General features: G+C 47.5%; 2 protein-coding genes across 3 annotated transcripts in view; one reads left to right on the top strand and one right to left on the bottom strand.

Moving 5' to 3' along the window:
• The window catches only part of NSMCE2 (NSE2 SUMO ligase component of SMC5/6 complex), a 181,305-nt gene extending 163,866 nt beyond the window's left edge, over positions 1-17,439 (bottom strand). The window contains exons 1-2 of the mRNA XM_083144835.1: positions 17,288-17,439; positions 9,123-9,268 (exon numbers count right to left, since the gene is read on the bottom strand). Coding sequence (XP_083000961.1) covers positions 9,123-9,261 — 139 coding nt within the window. The 5' untranslated portion in view covers positions 9,262-9,268; positions 17,288-17,439. The remainder of the gene's footprint in view (positions 1-9,122; positions 9,269-17,287) is intronic.
• Positions 17,140-18,897, top strand: part of WASHC5 (WASH complex subunit 5) — a 35,967-nt gene continuing 34,209 nt past the window's right edge. Inside the window, exon 1 of one of the 2 annotated variants that reach the window (XM_083144834.1) lies at positions 17,140-17,248. The gene's annotated coding sequence lies outside the window, so the exon portion shown is untranslated. Of the gene's footprint in view, positions 17,249-17,417; positions 17,542-18,897 lie in introns of those variants that run through there. The other variant, XM_083144833.1, reaches the window with a different exon arrangement.

Genomic DNA, 18,897 nt, shown 5'->3' with positions numbered 1-18,897 from the left:
TACTTTGAGCGGCTTTCAGCTCAAACTCGCCCATTGTGTATGGGCCTTTACTTCCTTTTCTAGTTTACATCTTTTTACCCCAAACTCTCCCACACTCAATCACTTCTGTGAGACGACGCAGACATATTGGTACAGCAATGGGCACAGAGAATTTGGCAGAAATTTCTTTCCAAAAAAAGAGAGCTGCAGCCACCTCTGCAGGTAATCTGTTACTGTAGCCGATATCCGTGTAATGTATCTGCTGTGACATTTGTAAATTAGACACATGTAGAAGGCCAGGGTTTTTAATCTAAGACACAATGTTTTAACTTGTAAGCCTTGTAATTATCCATAATGTAAAGGTCCCCATAAACTAGTCCAATCTGACCTGATTCCAACGGCTTAGGCCGAGATATCAGGCCAAATTGGGTGCCTTTGATGTCCCCTCGGGTCTGATTTGCGGTCCCGTGCGCGGCGGACCTGAGTCGGAGGTCAGCGGGGAACAGGGGTTGCATATAATACATCACATGTGAAAAGGGCTCCATACACTACAACCATATGTCTGACCCTGAAGTCCCCTTGGAACTTCCCGGGAGAGATTCCATCCGATTTTGTATTTGTACTTTGGTGTATAGATCTTGTGGAATACAATTGTACCAGAAGATATATCTGATGGGCTGGATTAGGGGGCTAGAGGGACTGGAAACGTCAGTCAAGCTTCCTGTGATATATCGCATGCACAAAAAGCACAGCTTTTCCCATCGGATTCTGATCAATCCATGGTGCAGTACGAGCGATCTAGGTGCTCCTACCCGACCCCGCACATCAGATGGCAAACACATACGATTTGACACTTTACAAACGATATTTTGGCCCGAAAGGTCGTAATCGAATGAAATTGTGCAAAATCATTGTAGTGTATGGGGGCCTAAAGGGCCACATGCTATGTATCGCACACGATCCTGCCGCCCAGAAAGGTCCGCGGGGATCGGCTGGCTATACACGGCTGCGATACATCGCAGTAGTGTATGGCCAGCTTCAATGTTCTATGTATGAATTAAAATCAGGTTGGTTTTGCCTTTTAAATTATTTCCTCATTTAAAAATTGGGCAGACTTGCTGGGAACTCAACGTTACTCACAGCCCCCTGGGTATTAACAGCCAGAGAGGTAGGAGGGCCCTGCTTGCAAGCCTACAATCCTTACCCGGTATTATTAGTGACATTTGGATGTGTAATGGGTAAAACCAGCCCCATCTATAAGGAGCAAAAAAAAACAAAAAAAACTTGGAAACATTTTAAAAAAATAATAATAATCCCCCAAACCGTAATGGCAGCTTCCATAGACTAAAACGCACTGGAGAACGCTCCCTGGCCCGCTGCAACAGTTAAACGCTAGCCAGCCCTGGTTACCTCAGCTCCTGTGTCTACATTTCTACAATAGGCAGATCTGCTGATAATCAGCTTTTAGCATAAGTAAAACAACCTTCATTTTCTTCCCACTAACTCTCATAAGGAATTATGCCCAAAAAGAGGCATGTATGTCACGTTCCCTCTATGATTCATATCATACGATGCTGAACTCTCCCCGCTGCTTACATTCAGCACAATGCTGGCTAGACGGAGAGGCGGCACGCTCACATTGTACATGACGATCAGCCGGAATCTACATAGGTCCGCACCAAAACGTATTACGGCTTCAATATTTTAGGGCCGATTCAGATCTGCCCGTAGCGTGCCGCATTTGGGGTATGGGCAAGTGCACGGCTTCGCGAGTTTCACCATTCGCTCCAGAGGGGGCAGGCGGGGGTGGATATGAAGCTAGAGCAGGGGAACACCCAGCATTTTTATGGGGATGCATGTGTGGCGGTGAAGGCTCGGGATGGGCAGTTGACGTCACGTGATTCCAGCCCCCGCCCCGTATTTGGCGGATATATAAAAAAAAGTTTAGACTGACTTATTACCGAAGGGGGGGGGGGGAATCATTTGTCCGTGACAACCGATCATATTCTAGAACAGTGGTTCTCGATCTCGGTCCTCAGGACCCCCCACACAGTTCATGTTTTCCAGGTCACCTGTGCATTTTTAAAATGTGACAGTTGGTGATACAGAGGGCAGCTGCTGGTGACCTGGAAGATGTGCACTGTGTGGGGGTCCTGAGGACAGGGGTTGAGAACCACTGTTCTAGATGGTGCTGTATAAAACAGAAAAAGAACCTGATTGGTTGCTATGGACTGACCCTCGGTGCTCACTGAATAATAACTACGCAGACAAAAGGAAACTACAATACATATAAAATGATGAAAACACTCAAGCAGCATTGTCCGCCTACATCTATCGTCCATGCCATAGATGTCACATTATGCATTACACGTGATCACCATGTGACTTTGTGGCACCAGTAGCCTTTTTTTTTTTAATGAGTCTTATTTGCAAAACAGGGAAAAGGACGTATAACCAGCTTTTGCTGATTAAAATGATATGTGAGGCATGCCTCTGTTCTGTATGGGACTGCCGCTGCATCTGCACAAGAAATAGTGTAGCATTTCTTACGTAGATATACAGCGTCACACACAGAACATAGGCACGCCTCATAACATTTTAATCAGCAGAAGCAGCTTATGGATCCTTTTTCAATCTGCTTTGCAAATAAAAACATTTTAACTAAACAAAAAAAAAAAAGAGTCATAAAATAAATGCCAAAAGGTACTAGAAGGGCTGTTTAACCTGAAAGGAGGCTAGATGTAGGTGGGCACATCTGTACCAAGCCTTGGAGAAAGAAGTAGAGATGGTTGCTGGGGCAATGAATCCACTTTATCAGTGGTGTAATTATTAAATTCGCACCCCCCCTGCTGAAACTGTTGGCAGAAGGCTGTGTGCGGCAAAAGATTTCGGCTGTGCAACTTTGGAAGGAAATTTACATTTTTGTGCGTCACTTCTATATAACTGGAAAATGACATCCAGCATTTGTGTTAACTTTACTTCAAAATCATATTAAACATTTAAACATTCAAAACACAGCACACAATGTAGTTAATGGGTGAAACACACAGTGATTGAGTCCACAACTGCAAAAAGGGACCACTGCTGCTTTGTGCGCTCTGTTGTAATGTCTGTGCGCACGCTCGTCGAGTTGTGTGCGTGCGCACAGCTTAGAGGGAACACTGCCCCCAACCCTAACCCTGCCTTACCCCTCCGCATCATGCCACATCTGCCGCCAGTCTGGTCTGAAATCCCAGACTCTCCTGCTAATGAAAATGGACCCTCACAAACTGGCTGCCCCGAATAGCAGACCATTTTTAAGGATGCTAGAGGAGGCCACCCCCTCCTCTAGCATCCTCAAAAACTGTCTGCTGTACGGGGGCAGCCATTTTGTGAGTGTCAGTTTTCATTAGCTGCAGGAGCCAGGAGGAGAGCCAGGACTGCAGACGTGTAACAATAGCCTCAGACCCCCTGCGCCCACACTTTCTCAGCACCTCATCGCCACCGCGGTGCTATTGTTACGCAACTGCACTTTATCTCTCTTCAAGACATGATACATCATTGAAAATATGCTATGTTGACACTAGGTAAAAATCATTAAAGGTCATCTAAAAGTACCTGTGCTTCTGGCAAGACATATTGGACCTCCGCCTCCTCCCTCTGTCTATCTCTTCACTGGCTCCCCATTCCTTTCCGAGTTCTCTTTAAACTCCTCACCACCACCTACAAGGCTCTCTCCTCCTCCACCGCTCCCTACCTCTCTTCACTGATCTCTATCCACACTCCCTCCCGTCCTCTTCGCTCCATCGCTGACCGCCGACTGACCTCTCACCTAATCACCTCCTCCCACTCCCGTGTCCAAGACTTCTCTCGCGCTGCCCCCCTGCACTGGAACAACCTCCCACCACCCATCAGGCTTTCTGATTCCCTTACCTCCTTCAAGCGCTCCCTCAAAACCCACTTTTTTCGACTAGCCTATCCCTCCTCCTAACCTCTTTTGATCCTCCTATCCGGCCTCCGTTCCCCTCTGTTCCTACTTATCCTGTTGTTTTTCGTTCGTCCACCCACCTATTTTTAGTATGTAACTCTTATGAGTAGGGCCCTCCTTCCTCACGTACTCACCCTACCTCTTTACCTCACCTGTGCTCCTGTCCTGTTCTTCCCTTCCTCCACTTCATCTTCAGTCTCCTCGACAATTTTGACACCTACTTCTGAACTGATGCTGATTTTAGTTCTACCAGCTATACCACTATTCATACTGTATTTTTCAACACACCCTGTACGTTACCTTGGAATTTGTTTTTTGTTTGCTATGTACGGCGCTGCAGACACTTTGCGGCGCCTTATAAATAAACGTACTACTACTACTATTGGACAGATCGTTCAAGAATCTATGAGCAAAAGATTCTAAATCAGGAGACACTTAAACCACAAATGAAGAATCCATTACATCGCACAGCTATAAAAACAAAGATTTTCTCACTAGTTCAGCACATTTTTCCACGCCTCACCACAGTCCAGTGACTAGCTACGGTCAAATACTTGAGGTCTACATTACCCCAGTGTCAGGTTGTAATGTCAAAGTTACTATGACACTAATGTCCGATGGCTTGTTAGGATTTGCCGCCGCCTTGAGGACATGTGCATGTATTACACAATCCTCAACAAAACAAGATGTTGAGTTTAAATTATTTATTAGTTTCTTATATAACGCAGCATATTCAGATGCACTTTACAATAGGGGGCAGTGATACAACAAACTGTGTATTTACAGACAGTCAAAAGGTATGAGGGCCCTGCTTGCAAGCTTACAATCTATAGCATGTGAGTGTTCAGAGTTAAAATCCCATTGACTACCGTATAAAAAGACATTTAAATCCTCTTCTTTTAGGGAAGTGTTTCAGAATTCACTGATCACCAATAACCAAATGGAAAAAATGAATATGTGTTACACTTTGGTTTTACGTTTTGAAACAAACTACTGCTACATAATTCCAGCATCCCTGCATTTTCTGGTGTGAGGGGGGAGAGACAGCACTGGGAGGGCACTTATGTGCAGCAGCGGGGTCCAGGCAGCAAGCAGCGGGGTCCAGGCAGCATGCAGCGGGGTCCAGACTGCAGGGATCTAGGCAGCGGTGGCTGGGAGCTTGTAGCGCTTTTCGCCACGCTGCTGAATTTGAAAACATTTTGAAAAGAAGGGCCGGACGCTGATTGGCTGAGAGCATACGGCCAGTCTATTCAATATGTTTTCAAATTCAGCAGCACTTCCCACCCCGCTGCCCGGTAAATAGCGATACAAGCTCCCAGTCGCCGCTGCCCAGATTCCCGCACCCTGCTGCCCGCCACTCGCTGTCCGGACCCCGCTGCCTGGGTCAGTAGCATTCACACCAGCCAGTAACCCGGGCTGGTCACGGGAGTTTGTTGTATTACTGTCTCCTTTTGTAAAGGACAACGGACTATGCTGCGCTATATAAGAAACAGTTAATAAATAAATAAAAAGCTAGCAGGGATGAAATCCCGGTAAATTTTCCCAGGAATTTGGCCCAAGAACCTTTCACACCGGCGCTAGTTGCGGGTTGCTACCAGGGCCAACCCGGGGATCTTGGCTGATGTGAAAGGGGTATAAGTAATTGCTAGGTAACGTCACATACCAGGTAGGCGGAATTCAGTCATTTACAGATTGTTCTAAAATGATCTTGTATGAATAGTACTTTCACTTACATTTCCGTATCCATTTATAAAACTAAAAGATATATATACGCTTCCATGACACAGCTGTTCTAAAACTACTTCTTCTTTGGTCTACGGGAATACAACCTTGTTTCGCTAATATTAGTTGAGAATATTCTGGTCACAAAAGCAGAAAGTGGCGTCGCGAGAAGCAGACAAGTTTCTGACTTATACATCCAACGCGGACGGACGGAAATAGAAAATGCAGAGCCAGGTGGAACACACACAGATCACGCTAGGACCAAGGCCGCAAACACGAAGCGTGTATAAGGTCACAATGACTTTACTCCAAGGCCTGAAATCAGTTTAAAATGGTTATAGTCAAGATGCCGAAATCTGACATGTGGATTTAAAACTAAAATAAAAGGAAAATATAAAAAAATGGTTATGGATTAAGCCCCATACACACTAGGCAATACAGTTTACAATATTGTCTAGTGTTGACGTTAACGTTATCGTTAACGATGCGCGCTCGGTTAACGACCTTCCCCTGCATCGGCCATTCAAGGGGTTAAAGGTCCACTTAAGGGGGGGGGGGAAGTGGGCCCAGGTCTGTTTCGAGACCCTGCTGCAGAGACCGGGCAGTGGGAGTAGGTAGCAGAGGCTGCCGCAGCAGCACATCTTCTCTCCTCCGCTCAACACACTCTGCTCAGTACCATTTTATGGGCGTCCCCGTAGGCGTGTAGTATTCCCTCTAAGCTTCTTTTGCAGGGTGCCGCACCCTGCCAGTTTGTAAAACCTCAAAACGCACCCAGCTCTTTTTGTGTGTGGCACTGTGCACCCTTACGCTGCCCCCCACCATGCTGACATGCCGCTGAGAACTTTTAGTGTGTTCCATCAGGCGTAATGGGCATTATGGTGTGTGTGGTATAATGTGTAAGAGGCATTATGGTGTGTGGTATAACGTGTAAGAGGCATTATGGCGTGTGGTATAACGTGTAAGAGGCATTATGGCGTGTGGTATAACGTGTAAGAGGCATTATGGCGTGTGGTATAACGTGTAAGAGGCATTATGGCGTGTGGTATAACGTGTAAGAGGCATTATGGTGTGTGGTATAACGTGTAAGGGGCATTATGGTGTGTGGTATAAAGTGTAATGGGCATTATGGTGTGTGGTATAATGTGTAAGAGGCATTATGGCGTGTGGTATAATGTGTGAGGCATTATGGCGTGTGGTATAATGTGTAAGAGGCATTATGGCGTGTGGTATAACGTGTAAGAGGCATTACAGTATGTGCCATAATGTGTAATTGTCATTATGACAGAATATGTATTGGGCATAGCAGAGTATAACAATGTTTAATGTGTGTAATCTCAGTGCAGTGTGCGATTTTTTTTATATAGGTTTTCATTTCTGTTTTGGATGTAAATTTTGAATATAAAATGTGCCCTCCTGATTGAAACAAAGCGCCCTGCCCTAAAAAAATCCAAGAGTGCACACTAGGCGTGGCGTTCTCTGCTCGGGGCGGGAGGCTGATGTCACATGACATCAGCGCCCGCCCCGTCATTGGCGGATAGCATCGGAAATAAAAAAAAAATATATATGTTTTCACGGACTTTCATTTCCGAAGGGGAGAGAAATCATTCAATGGTCAGCACTGATATGCAAACCAGACCTGTGCTAGAAACACCACAGCAGACAGCGACACCCCGGGCAGTGAAGAGGAACTGCATGGGTTTTCAAAGATAGCGGGTGCTAGAATGAACACTACCTCTTTCACATCGCAAACGCCAGGTCGCCCCCTGGAATTTGGACCCGGTTCAGGGACAGAAGTGACCTATCATTTGCGATAAAGCTTCCCTGTCAGAAACCGGCATACAGTATTGCCGAGCGCTGACATCAGGCGGAGGCAGGCCGGAGCAGCGGCACATTGTGCGGGGCGGGAGAGGAGGCAGTACTGACGCTGCTGCCTCCTCCATAGTAGTGAATGGGATCCAGGTCGCTTGACCGGAGGTTCCGGTTCAGACTGCCCAGTAACCCAGCTCCGACACACGTACAACACTGCTTTTACCCCGGGTTGGGTTGCTGGACCCAGGGTATTAAAAATGGCCCTCTCACACTGCACACTCACCCAAGTGGACTGGACAAAAAAAAACGTGCAGTGTGAAAGGAGTAGAAGTCCACTGCTACAAGTGCAAAATAATGAAAATTAACTAAACTTATCTGCCACACACCGGTGCTTGGAGTTTGTGATAGATACACACTGAAATGTGGCCTTAATTTAATTTTCAAGGCACATTAAGGAGGTGGCTGTTCAATACAATACTACTCATGAGGCACAGAATGGAAATGACGTGATCGCCATCTAGAGGTTTGTAAACGCGCATGAAATCTATATATTTAAAAAGGCAAAAACCAAGATTGACTCATCACGAAATCTTAAACCACAAGGCTTACAATCTTGAAACAGGCAGGTAGCTTCTCCTTAGGTCCTAGGTGCTTGCTAAGACTGGGTTTTAGAAACGTCACTGACCATCCACATAGATCGCAAAATAAACCCGTAAACCATAAATTTGCTATTTTCTCTCTCAAGTGACACCATCATCCTTCTGCGTACGATCCCTGTACAGAGGTTAGCACAGCACTGATGCTCAGTGGGCATAATAATCACCAGTGACAGCGGAATCCCACAACCACAGACATAAAGTGCAGTAATCCCAGGCACCATGGAGCTGCTGCTGCGGGAGACCCACGCACGCAGCCAGCCTGCTCCTCTGCTGACACTGGCACTTTCCATGCTAGGGAGTATGAGTGCAGTAGCCAACCGTACCCAGTGGTGGGTCATCCACTAGATTCCATGACCGTCAGCAGGTACGTTAGTGTGGGAGGTTACAGCTATTGCCACAGTCCCCCATTGACTGCACGGAGGATCCCGCTCCGGAAAGACGAACTCTGCTGTATGGGTGGTGGGGGAGGGGTCAGGTGTATATGTGCATCTCCCTTCCATTTGGGGGATTACTGTCACAAGCCCGATGCTGTGCATTACTCACACCTGCACTAGCCCACTGTGTCACTGCTGGGGGGATGCCACGGGACCAGGTGCCATGTTTTCTTCCCATGTACACATGTTACATACATGGCCCTGGAAACAGGTCCTCTAATCTCTAAAGCTGGCATTATCTGCCAACCATGCCAGGGGTGCCTCACTGTCCAAGGGTTGACCTGAAGCACCCACTAAAGTTCAACCTTGCCACACTGGTGACTGCGCCATATACAGATGGAGCCGCCGTCAGCCAGCCTGCCCGATCACAATATTTCATGTGTTGGCGCACGCTGGAAGACTGGGCCGCGCAAGCGTCTCAATCACTTGTGCGTCCCTGTCAGCAAAACGGCAGGGAGCGGGGGATGGATGGCTTCCTAGTAGCGAGGTACGGGCATTCAGCTAGTGTTTGATATAGAAGACTTAGGAATGAATAACAAAGGAACAACTTACATCCTGTCTGAAGCAGATCTAGCGCCACCCCTGCTGTCGTGTCCATCCCTGTATCTATATACGCTTGGCAGCCCTTCAGGGAAGAAAGGGATGTGTCCACGGAGGAGAAGGAGATCAGCGAAGCAGCACGGCCAGCCATGTTGACCCTAATAAAAGAAATACATCAGTAGTAAATACTCATTTGTACCTCTGCATATTCTATAGTACAGGGAGTACTGCCATTTATCCGTGGCACTTCATAATGCCTCTTGTGGTAGAAAATAAAACAAAAGGGCAAATTAAATGAACAGTTGTAGCAAAACCTCTAACGCTGGCTGCACATTGGCCCAAATATGAACCATTCAACTGGACGGCCAAAATATATCGATGGACCAATGGCCAGTGTGTACTAGCATTTGTGAAAGACGTAGTTCACAGACATAAATCACGTCGGCTGTGCAAGATACCTAAAGATGTATCGGTGCATCATGACGATACCTGCCTAGCTGTGATGTCAGTCACAATGGATTGGGCAGTGTGTATGGAAAACACTCTGCCCGAACCAAGGAGAGATATATCTGCAGAACAATCAATCAGCAGATATATCTTCTAATGTGTAACCAGCTTAAAGGTGCTAATGCACTAGACCAGGGGTCCTCAAACTATTTTGTTCTGGGACCCGATCAGACAGTAAAAATAATTACAGGACCCCAGCAGGATACTGCAGAAGGTCATCACATCACACGTGTAGTCAGCAGACAGCACGTACATTATTATTATAATTTTATTTATAAGGCGCCACAAGTGTTTTGCAGCGCCGTACAAAGGAACAATACAGGGAGACAAAGCTTGGCATAACATTGAATAAATAACAAAAATACAGTACAAATAAAGAGAGCCACAGTTCAATACACATTACAGCTTAAATGTAAGTAGTGAGGACTCAATCAACATACAACTAGAGGCTTGATGCCAATGATGGAGAGGAGTATGCGGACAAAGATGGTCACTGAGTGTTGGAGTATAGGAGAGCTGTGAGTGAAATGTGAAGAGAAGTGGGCTTTGACAACAGGAGGGAAGAGGGCCCTACTCGGAGGAGCTTACAATCTAGTAGGAAGTGGAGACAGACAGATTACAAGAGGTGCAAGCGAGTGGGTGGTGGTTAGATAGCAGGATGTAAACAGGCAAGGGGTCGGAGAACCAGCTGGTTTATGCAGTGGAAGGGTACGCTTTGATGAATAGGTGAGTTTTCAGTGCCCGTTTGAAGCTTTGCATGGTCGGGGAGAGTCTAATGGAGCGAGGGAGTGCGTTCCACTGAAGGGGTGCAGCACGCGCAAAGTCCTGTACTCTAGCATGGGAAGCAGTGATCAGGGTGGAGGAGAGACGACAGTCGTCAGCTGACCGTAGAGGGCGGGAGGGTGTATGAATGGAGATGAGGTTAGAGATATATGGAGCAATGGAATTAGAGATGGCCCTGTATGTGAGTGTGAGGTGTTTGAAGAGGATTCTGTAGGGGAATGGAAGCCAGTGCAGATTTTGTTGAAGGGGAGTGGCGGAATTAGAGCGGCGGGAGAGAAAGATAAGCCTGGCTGCAGCATTGAGGACAGATTGGAGAGGAGCCAGTTGGGATTGAGCGAGGCCGGTGAGGAGAACATTGCAGTAGTCGAGCCGTGAGATGACCAATGAGTGGATGATCAGCTTAGTTGCACTCTGTGAGAGAAAGGGCCTGATGCGAGCAATGTTGCGTAACTGGAACCGGCAAGAATGGGCCAGGGCTTGGATGTGGGGTGCAAAGGAGAGGGAGGAGTCAAGAGTGACAACCCAGGCAGCGGAGTTGGGGAACGGGGGAGATGATGGTGTTGTTTACAGTGATAGAGATATTAGTAGGGGGCATAGCTCTGGGTGGGGGAAAGATAATAAGTTCGGTTTTGTCCATATTTAGCTTCAGAAATCGCTCAGACATCCAGGTGGAGATGGCAGAGAGGCAGTTGGAAACTTGAGAGAAAACAGTGGGGGACAGATCAGGAGAGGAGAGGTAGATTTGGGTGTCATCCGCATAGAGGTGATATTGGAAGCCAAAGGAGTTAATGAGTGCACCCAGAGAGGAGGTGTACAGAGAGAACAGAAGGGGGCCAAGGACGGAACCCTGAGGGACCCCGACAGGAAGGATAGAAGGTGGTGAGGTGGAGCCAGAGGCAGCATTGTGGAGGCACAGAGTGATGGGAGGAGTCTGATATACCATAACCCATCACATCACACGTGTAGTCAGCAGACAGCACATACATGGCAGCATTGTGGAGGCACAGAGTAATGGGAGGAGTCTAATGTACCATAACCCATCACATGTGTAGTCAGCAGACAGCACATACATGGCAGCATTGTGGAGGCAAAGAGTGATGGGAGGAGTCTAACATAACAGACAATTCAACAGATTGTTCAGACTCCTTGAATCACTGACTGAGATTAGGAAAGTCATCAGCCTGATTGTCAGCAACATGGAGTTGCGACCCCATGCTGAGAAGGTCGGAACCCACAGTTTGCTGCACTAGACCGATTTGGGCCCATTTCACCGCATTCCGATTGGGCCAAGAAATCGCCGCAAATCGGATGTGTTTGACATCCCCCTCGGGTTTGATGTGCGGTCCTGTGCACGTCGAACCTAAGCCGGAGTTCGGAACAGCTGCCCATCCGACCTCCGACTCGGGCCCCCTCCCCAGCGGCAGGGAACAGGGTTGCATGTTAGTGTTCCCGCTAGGCTGTTTTAGCGGGGTGCTGCGCCCTGCCCGATTTTTAAAGGGCAAAATGCGCCCTGCCCCTCCAGAAGCACCCCGGTAAAAGAGCCTGCTGCCTTTCTTGCTGGTGTGCCCGGGGAAGCTCCAGGCATTGCAATCTCGGCGGTGCTAGGCTTCCCAGGCAGCTCAGGGACTTCTGCCGGGCCAGGTCCGCCCCCCTTGCACGACGGTGGCGGCCCGGGCACGCCCCCTTCAGTGACCCGGCAGCCCGGGCACGCCCCCTTCAGTGACCCGGCAGCCCGGGCACGCCCCCTTCAGTGACCCGGCAGCCCGGGCACGCCCCCTTCAGTGACGCGGCAGCTCGGGCACGCCCCCTTCAGTGACGCGGCAGCCCGGGCACGCCCCCCTTCAGTGACGCTCAGTTGCGCTACCCCCGTGCAGCGGCGCCCTGCCCCCAAAAATTCCTAGAGGGAACACTACATGTGATACATGTATCACATGAGATCTTTCCATGCAATGTATCGCATGAGATCTTGCCTCTACATCACAGCAGTGTATGAGCAATGGTTCTGTATAGAAAAGTGGTACTAATGCACAATCTATGGTCACATTGGTTAGGATGATGTGAATGCGATAACTGTGTTTAGTTCCCATTTATAATTACCAGGTATTTATATAGCGCACACATACTCTGCGTGGTGAGCGCAGCGAGCCCGCAAGGGGGGGGGGGGGGGCGATCCACGTCCCCCCCCCTTGTCGGGATTTCGGCGTCGGGATTTTGAACGCAGGGATTCCGACCGCCGGGATTTAGTACCAATCCCCTCTGCAGCGCTGTACAAAGAATATTTGAACACTGACATCAGTCCCTGCCCCAGTTGAGCTTACAATCTGTATTCCCTACCACATGTTCACGTACACACAGACATTCTAGGGTTAATTTGTTGGGAGCCAACTGAGTATACTGAGGAAACCCTCGTAAGTACGGGGAGAATATACAAAGGTACTCTTTACCTAGAAGGGCGGCCATCGCATGTACCAAAAAAGTGCATGCGTTGCGACCGACGCGATTACCCATAGGGAACAATGTTAAATGTCCCAATTGACCCGATTTTCCATAGGAAACAATGTTAAATGGCCCACAGAGGCCAAATAGCCACCCTGAAGTGTGAAATGGCCCCCACAATTGTTAACGCCACCCCACGATCAACGTCAACCCGAAACGTGGCGAGCGCAGTGAGCCCGCGAGGGGCGGCGTTACGCATCCTCTGACCTTTTCATACCCCCACTATCCACGTTGGCGTGGAGTTGAGAATAGAAAGTGTGGCGAGCGCAGTGAGCCTCCGAGTCCGAAGCGTGGCGAGCGCAGCGAGGGGACGCGGACACCTGTGAAGGCCGCGAGGGGACGCGTATACCTGTGAAGGTGTCCGCGTCCCCTCGCCACGCTTCGGGCTCGGTGGCTCGCTGCTCTCGCCACACTTTCTATTCTCAACTCCACGCCGACGTGGATAGTGGGGGTATGAAAAGGTCGTAAAACGCGTACCGCCGCCCCTCGCCACGCTTCGGGTTGACGTTGATCGTGGGGTGGTGTTAACAATTGGGGGGGCCATTTCACACTTCAGGGTGCCTATTTGGCCTCTGTGGGACATTTAACATGGTTCCCTATGGGAAATCGCGGTAATCGCGTCGCTTTTTTGGTCGCATGCGATCGACGCAATTTTTTTTCCTTACGATGCCCAAGATCAAAATCGTGGGCGCCCTTCTAGGTAAAGAGTACCTATACAAATTCTAATTCTGCACAGTTAGGGTCATGGTGGGACTCAAACCCATGACCTCAGTGCTGTGAGGCAGTAATGCTAACCATGACACTCTCCGTGCTGCCCATTTAAAGATGTCTTACCATTCTGTTGTTATTTCCAGAACTTTATATGTAAGAAAGCCTAGAGATTATAGTTAATCAGGGACATAGAAAAAAAATGGAGAACCTGGAAACCTAGCAATATCAGTGGGTATGTTGTATGCAGCCAGATCTTCAACATCCACTCTGTACAGAAAATGCTCATTCTGGTATTCCCCCCCCCATACCTGTCAGTGGGCTACCCCCTATTACACTGATGGCTTTTACAGCAAGACACTAGAGAGCACGCTGCCGGCTGTGTGCATTTTTTATGCCACCTCTGGATTCACCTACCCCCTTGTAGTGACAACTGCACCTGATAGTCACACAAGTTCTCAGTCTCATATTAGGCTGGAGAGTATGGCTTGCAGGGCACTGTCTGTATGTCTATCTATACAGTGGGGAGCAAAAGTTTGGGCATCCCTGGCAAAAATTTATTTTAATGTGCAAAAAGAAGCCAAGGAAAGATGGAAAAATCTCCAAAAGGCATCAAATTGCAGAAAGACACTAGAGAGCACGCTGCCGGCTGTGTGCATTTTTTATGCCACCTCTGGATTCACCTACCCCCTTGTAGTGACAACTGCACCTGATAGTCACACAAGTTCTCAGTCTCATATTAGGCTGGAGAGTATGGCTTGCAGGGCACTGTCTGTATGTCTATCTATACAGTGGGGAGCAAAAGTTTGGGCATCCCTGGCAAAAATTTATTTTAATGTGCAAAAAGAAGCCAAGGAAAGATGGAAAAATCTCCAAAAGGCATCAAATTGCAGATTAGACATTCTTATAACATGTCAAAAAAAGTTTGATTTTATTTCCATCATTTACACTTTAAAAATAACAGAAAACAAAAAATGGCCTCTGCAAAAGTTTGGGCACCCTGCAGAGTTTATAGCATGCACTGTGCCCCCTTTGGACAGCTGAGACCTGGCAGTGTCATGGATTGTTCTCAATCATCATCTGGAAAGACCAGGCGATGTCAATCTCAAAGGTTTTAAAAGCCCAGACTAATCTGACCTTGCCCCAACAATCAGCACCATGGGTTCCTCTAAGCCAGTGGTTCCCGACCCTGGTCCTCAAGTACCCCCAACAGTGCACGTTTTCCAGGTCTCCACACAGAATCATAAGAGACATAATTAGCTCCACCTGTGGATCTTTTAAAATGTGTCTGAATAATGAGTGCACCTGCCGGGTGACCTGGAAAACATGCACTGTTGGGGGTACTTGAGGACCAGGGTTGGGAACCACTGCTCTAAGCAGTTGTGTAGAACACTGTAACTGAGAATAGTTGACGCTCACAAAGCAGGAGAAGGCTATAAGAAGATAGCAAAGCGTTATCAGATGCCCATATCCTCTGTTCGGAATGTAATTAAGAAATGGCAGTCATCAGGAACAGTGGAAGTTAAAGCAAGATCTGGAAGACCAAGAAAAATATCAGACAGAACAGCTTGCAGGATTGTCAGAAAATCAAGTCAAAATCCACGTTTGACTGCATGATCCCTCCAGGAAGATCTGGCAGACACTGGAGTTGTGGAACACCATTCCACTACAAAGAGATACTTGTACAAATATGGTCTTCATGTAAGAGTCATCAGAAGAAAACATCTTCTACATCCTCACCACAAAAATCAGCATTTGAATTTTGCAAATGAACATATAGACAAGCCTGATGCATTTTGGAATCAAGTTCTGTGGACCGATGAGGTTAAAATAGAACTTTTTGGCTGGAATGAGCAAAGGTACATTTGGAGAAGGAAGAGCACAGAATTTTATGAAAAGAACCTCTGTCCAACTGTTAAGCATGGGGGTGGATCAATCATGCTTTGGGGTTGTATTGCAGCCAGTGGCTCAAGGAACATTTTACAAGTAGAAGGAAAAATGGATTCAATAAGATTCCAGCACATTTTGGATGTTAACTTGATGCCATCTGTGAAAAAGCTGAAGTTAGGCTGGCTTCTACAAATAGATACTGATCCTAAACACACCTCAAAATCCACGGTGGATTACATCAAGAGGTGTAAACTGAAGGTTTTGCCATGGCCTTCACAATCTTCAACATAATTGAAAATCTATGGATAGACCTTAAAAGAGCAATGCGCCACAGACAGCCCAGGAATCTCAAAGAACTGGAAGACTTTTGTAAGGAAGAATGGGCGAAGATACCTCAAACAAGAATTGAAAGACTCTTGGCTGGCTACAAAAAGTGTTTACAAACTTTGATACTTGCCAAGTGTTTACAAGCTTTGATACTTGCCAAGTGTTTACAAGCTTTGATACTTTGATACTTGTACAAGGTATTAACTCTGCAGGGTGCCCAAACTTTTGCAGACGTTAAACTTTTTTTGACATATTATAAGAATGTCTAATCTGTAATTCGAATGCCTTTTGGAGGTTTTTACATCTTTCCTTGGCTTCTTTTTGCACATTAAAATGATTTTTTTTGCCTGGGGTGCCCAAACTTTCAATCCCCACTGTATATAAAAAATATAATCAGGTAGAGCTGTTTATTTAGATTACTCTAGGCCTAGGAAATGATAGACCTCTGCTGTGCCGTTCTAAAGAGCATATACCAATGGTTCCAAAAACTAATTTCTCAAGGCACCCTAGCAGTCCAGGTTTTACGGATATCTGTGTGTGTGTACTCGGATACATTAATGCCCCTTTCAGACCGCACTTAAAAACCGGTATTTTGCAGAATTTTTACCGTTTTAAAACGGTAATCTGTGCGGTCTGAAAGGTGCAGGACCACTTTACCGTTTTACAAAAGCCGTTTTTGTAAAACGGTTAAAATGGGTTTTGTGTGTGTTAACCCAGGGGGGGGAGGGGGGGAGGGGGGGGGGGGGGGGCTGAAGACTGGCTTTGACCCTGTATTTGGAAAGTTTCCAAAAATGGGTCTGCCAGTGTCCAAAAAAACGCACTTAAATGGTAATATACCGTTTAAGAGATGCGGTGTGAAAGGGGATTTACCTGGCAGACCTGTTTTTGGAAACGTTTTCATGAGGACTTCAGTGCTGTGAGGTGGCAGTGCCAACCACTATGCCAACTGTGTTGCTATAATGATATCCTATAATATGATCTGTACAGAGCAGTGTTGGTGCTAATGACAAATAATAATGTCTGACACGCACAGGAAAAAGCCTACTATAAAAGGGTATAGTTAGGGCGACACTATAAATGTCAACATGACTAATGTCAACAGGGTCAAAAGATCGACAATCATTAGGACAACAATGGGAAGGTCGCCATGAGTAAAACAACTCATGTCTAGTTTTCACTGTCAACCTTCCCATTGTCGACCTAATGCTCATGTCGGCCTTTTGACCGTCAACCTTAGTCATACCCATACCCCATAAAAGACATGTACCTAGTAAGCAGCCATACACAGAACATAATGATGATGACGAGACAGCCCCTTGTAATGAGGACAGCACTGAAATAATGCTTTACTTTAGCAACACAAGAAATAGCAGACTGCCACAGACCCGGGTGCCGTACAGTTGCTGGGACTTGTAGTACATATGGAGGTAAGAGTCAGACTATTACTGTGGCGGCGCAGCTCTAACCTGAGTCTGGGCGGGCAGTGGCAGTACTCCAGCGGCGGGATTCTCTCCTCAGCGGCACCAGGCCGCCATGTGGAAGTTACTATGGCAGCGGGCGCGCGGGGCTGTCATCATCAGCAGGGCGGGCCGGTCACATGACAGCCCGGGGGTCATGTGACGGGGATGCTGGCTTCTGGCTGGGATAGACTTGTTCTACGGCTACTACATTCTGCTAACTGCTGCTGAGGGTCCAGGCCAGCCAGCCAGCCGTTATACAGGTAACAGCGGGTCCCCCCCCCCCTCCCCCCCTGACAGAGTCACCCCAATACAGATTACTGCCCCCCTCCCCAACTGACAGGGTAACTCCTCTCACCCTAATACAGATAACACCTCCCCCTCATCCTGACAGGGTAACATCTCTCTCCCCACTCCAATACAGATAACCGTGCTACCCTCTCCTCCCCATCCTGATAGGGTAACTTCTCTCCCCCCAATACAGATAACACTGCTCCCCCCCCTACTGACAGGGTACAGGGTAACCTCTCCCCCCACCCTGCCATCTCTCCCCTCCCCCAATAGTGATAGTGCATTAGACAACGCATACTATTCATGTAGGACTGCACAATAGCATCTCTTATTCAGGGTGCCGGATGACTGACCGACAGTCGGAATTCTGACAGTCATTACGCCAACATTGGAATCCCGACTGTTAAAACCCCAACAGACGGACAGCGTCGTCCACGACCCCCATAGAGGGAGAATAGAAGAGGTGGCAAACGTAGCGAGCCATTGTCATACCTCCCAACATGACCCTCTCCAGGAGGGACACAATGCTCTGCTCCTGGACTTCCCTGGTAATGTATGATTGTCATCACCAGTGGTGAAACACCTTTCTTATCAATCAACCTGTTTTAAACAGGTGATGGCAATCATACATTAAGAGGGAAGTCCAGGAACAGAGCATTGTGTCCCTCCTGGAGAGGGTCATGTTGGGAGGTATGCATTGTGACTGCAGTGTGGCGAGCCCGCAAGGGGCTTTCTTTGCACTTGCCCCACTTTCTGAGTCCCGGCAATGGGGATTCTGATGTCGGACTAATGACTGTCGGAATCCCAACTGTCGGTGTGTTATACCAGTGGTTCTCAAACTCGGTCCGCAAGGACCCTCAACAGTACCCGTTTTCCAGGTCACTTGGGAGGTGAGCAGGTGTACTCATTAGTCATTGACACATTTAAAAAGATCACAGGTGGAGCTAATTATTTCACCTTTGATTGTTTGTGGAGACCTGGGAAACGTGCACTGTTGGGGGTCCTTGGGGACTGAGGTTGAGAACCACTGGGCTATACCACACCCATCATTCATGTAATGTCACACAGTGCTTCTCCTTACACATTATGCCTCCCAGTAGTACCCCTTTACCATGATATACATCACACTAGAGCCTCTTATTCCCATTATGCTACTCAGTAGTTCCCGTTATTCATATTATGCTACACAGTAGTATGCTTATTATCATTATGCTGCACTATAGTAGCCCCCAATATATTATGCCACACAATAATAGTGCCCCTTTACACATTATGTCTGACAGTAGTACCCATTATACACATCACATCCCACACTAGAGCCCCTTATT

This window comes from Crinia signifera, chromosome 5 (genome assembly GCF_055691185.1).
Source record: "Crinia signifera chromosome 5, ASM5569118v1, whole genome shotgun sequence".
Classification (NCBI taxonomy): Eukaryota; Metazoa; Chordata; class Amphibia; order Anura; family Myobatrachidae; genus Crinia; species Crinia signifera.
This window is presented reverse-complemented; position numbering and strand designations above follow the sequence as displayed.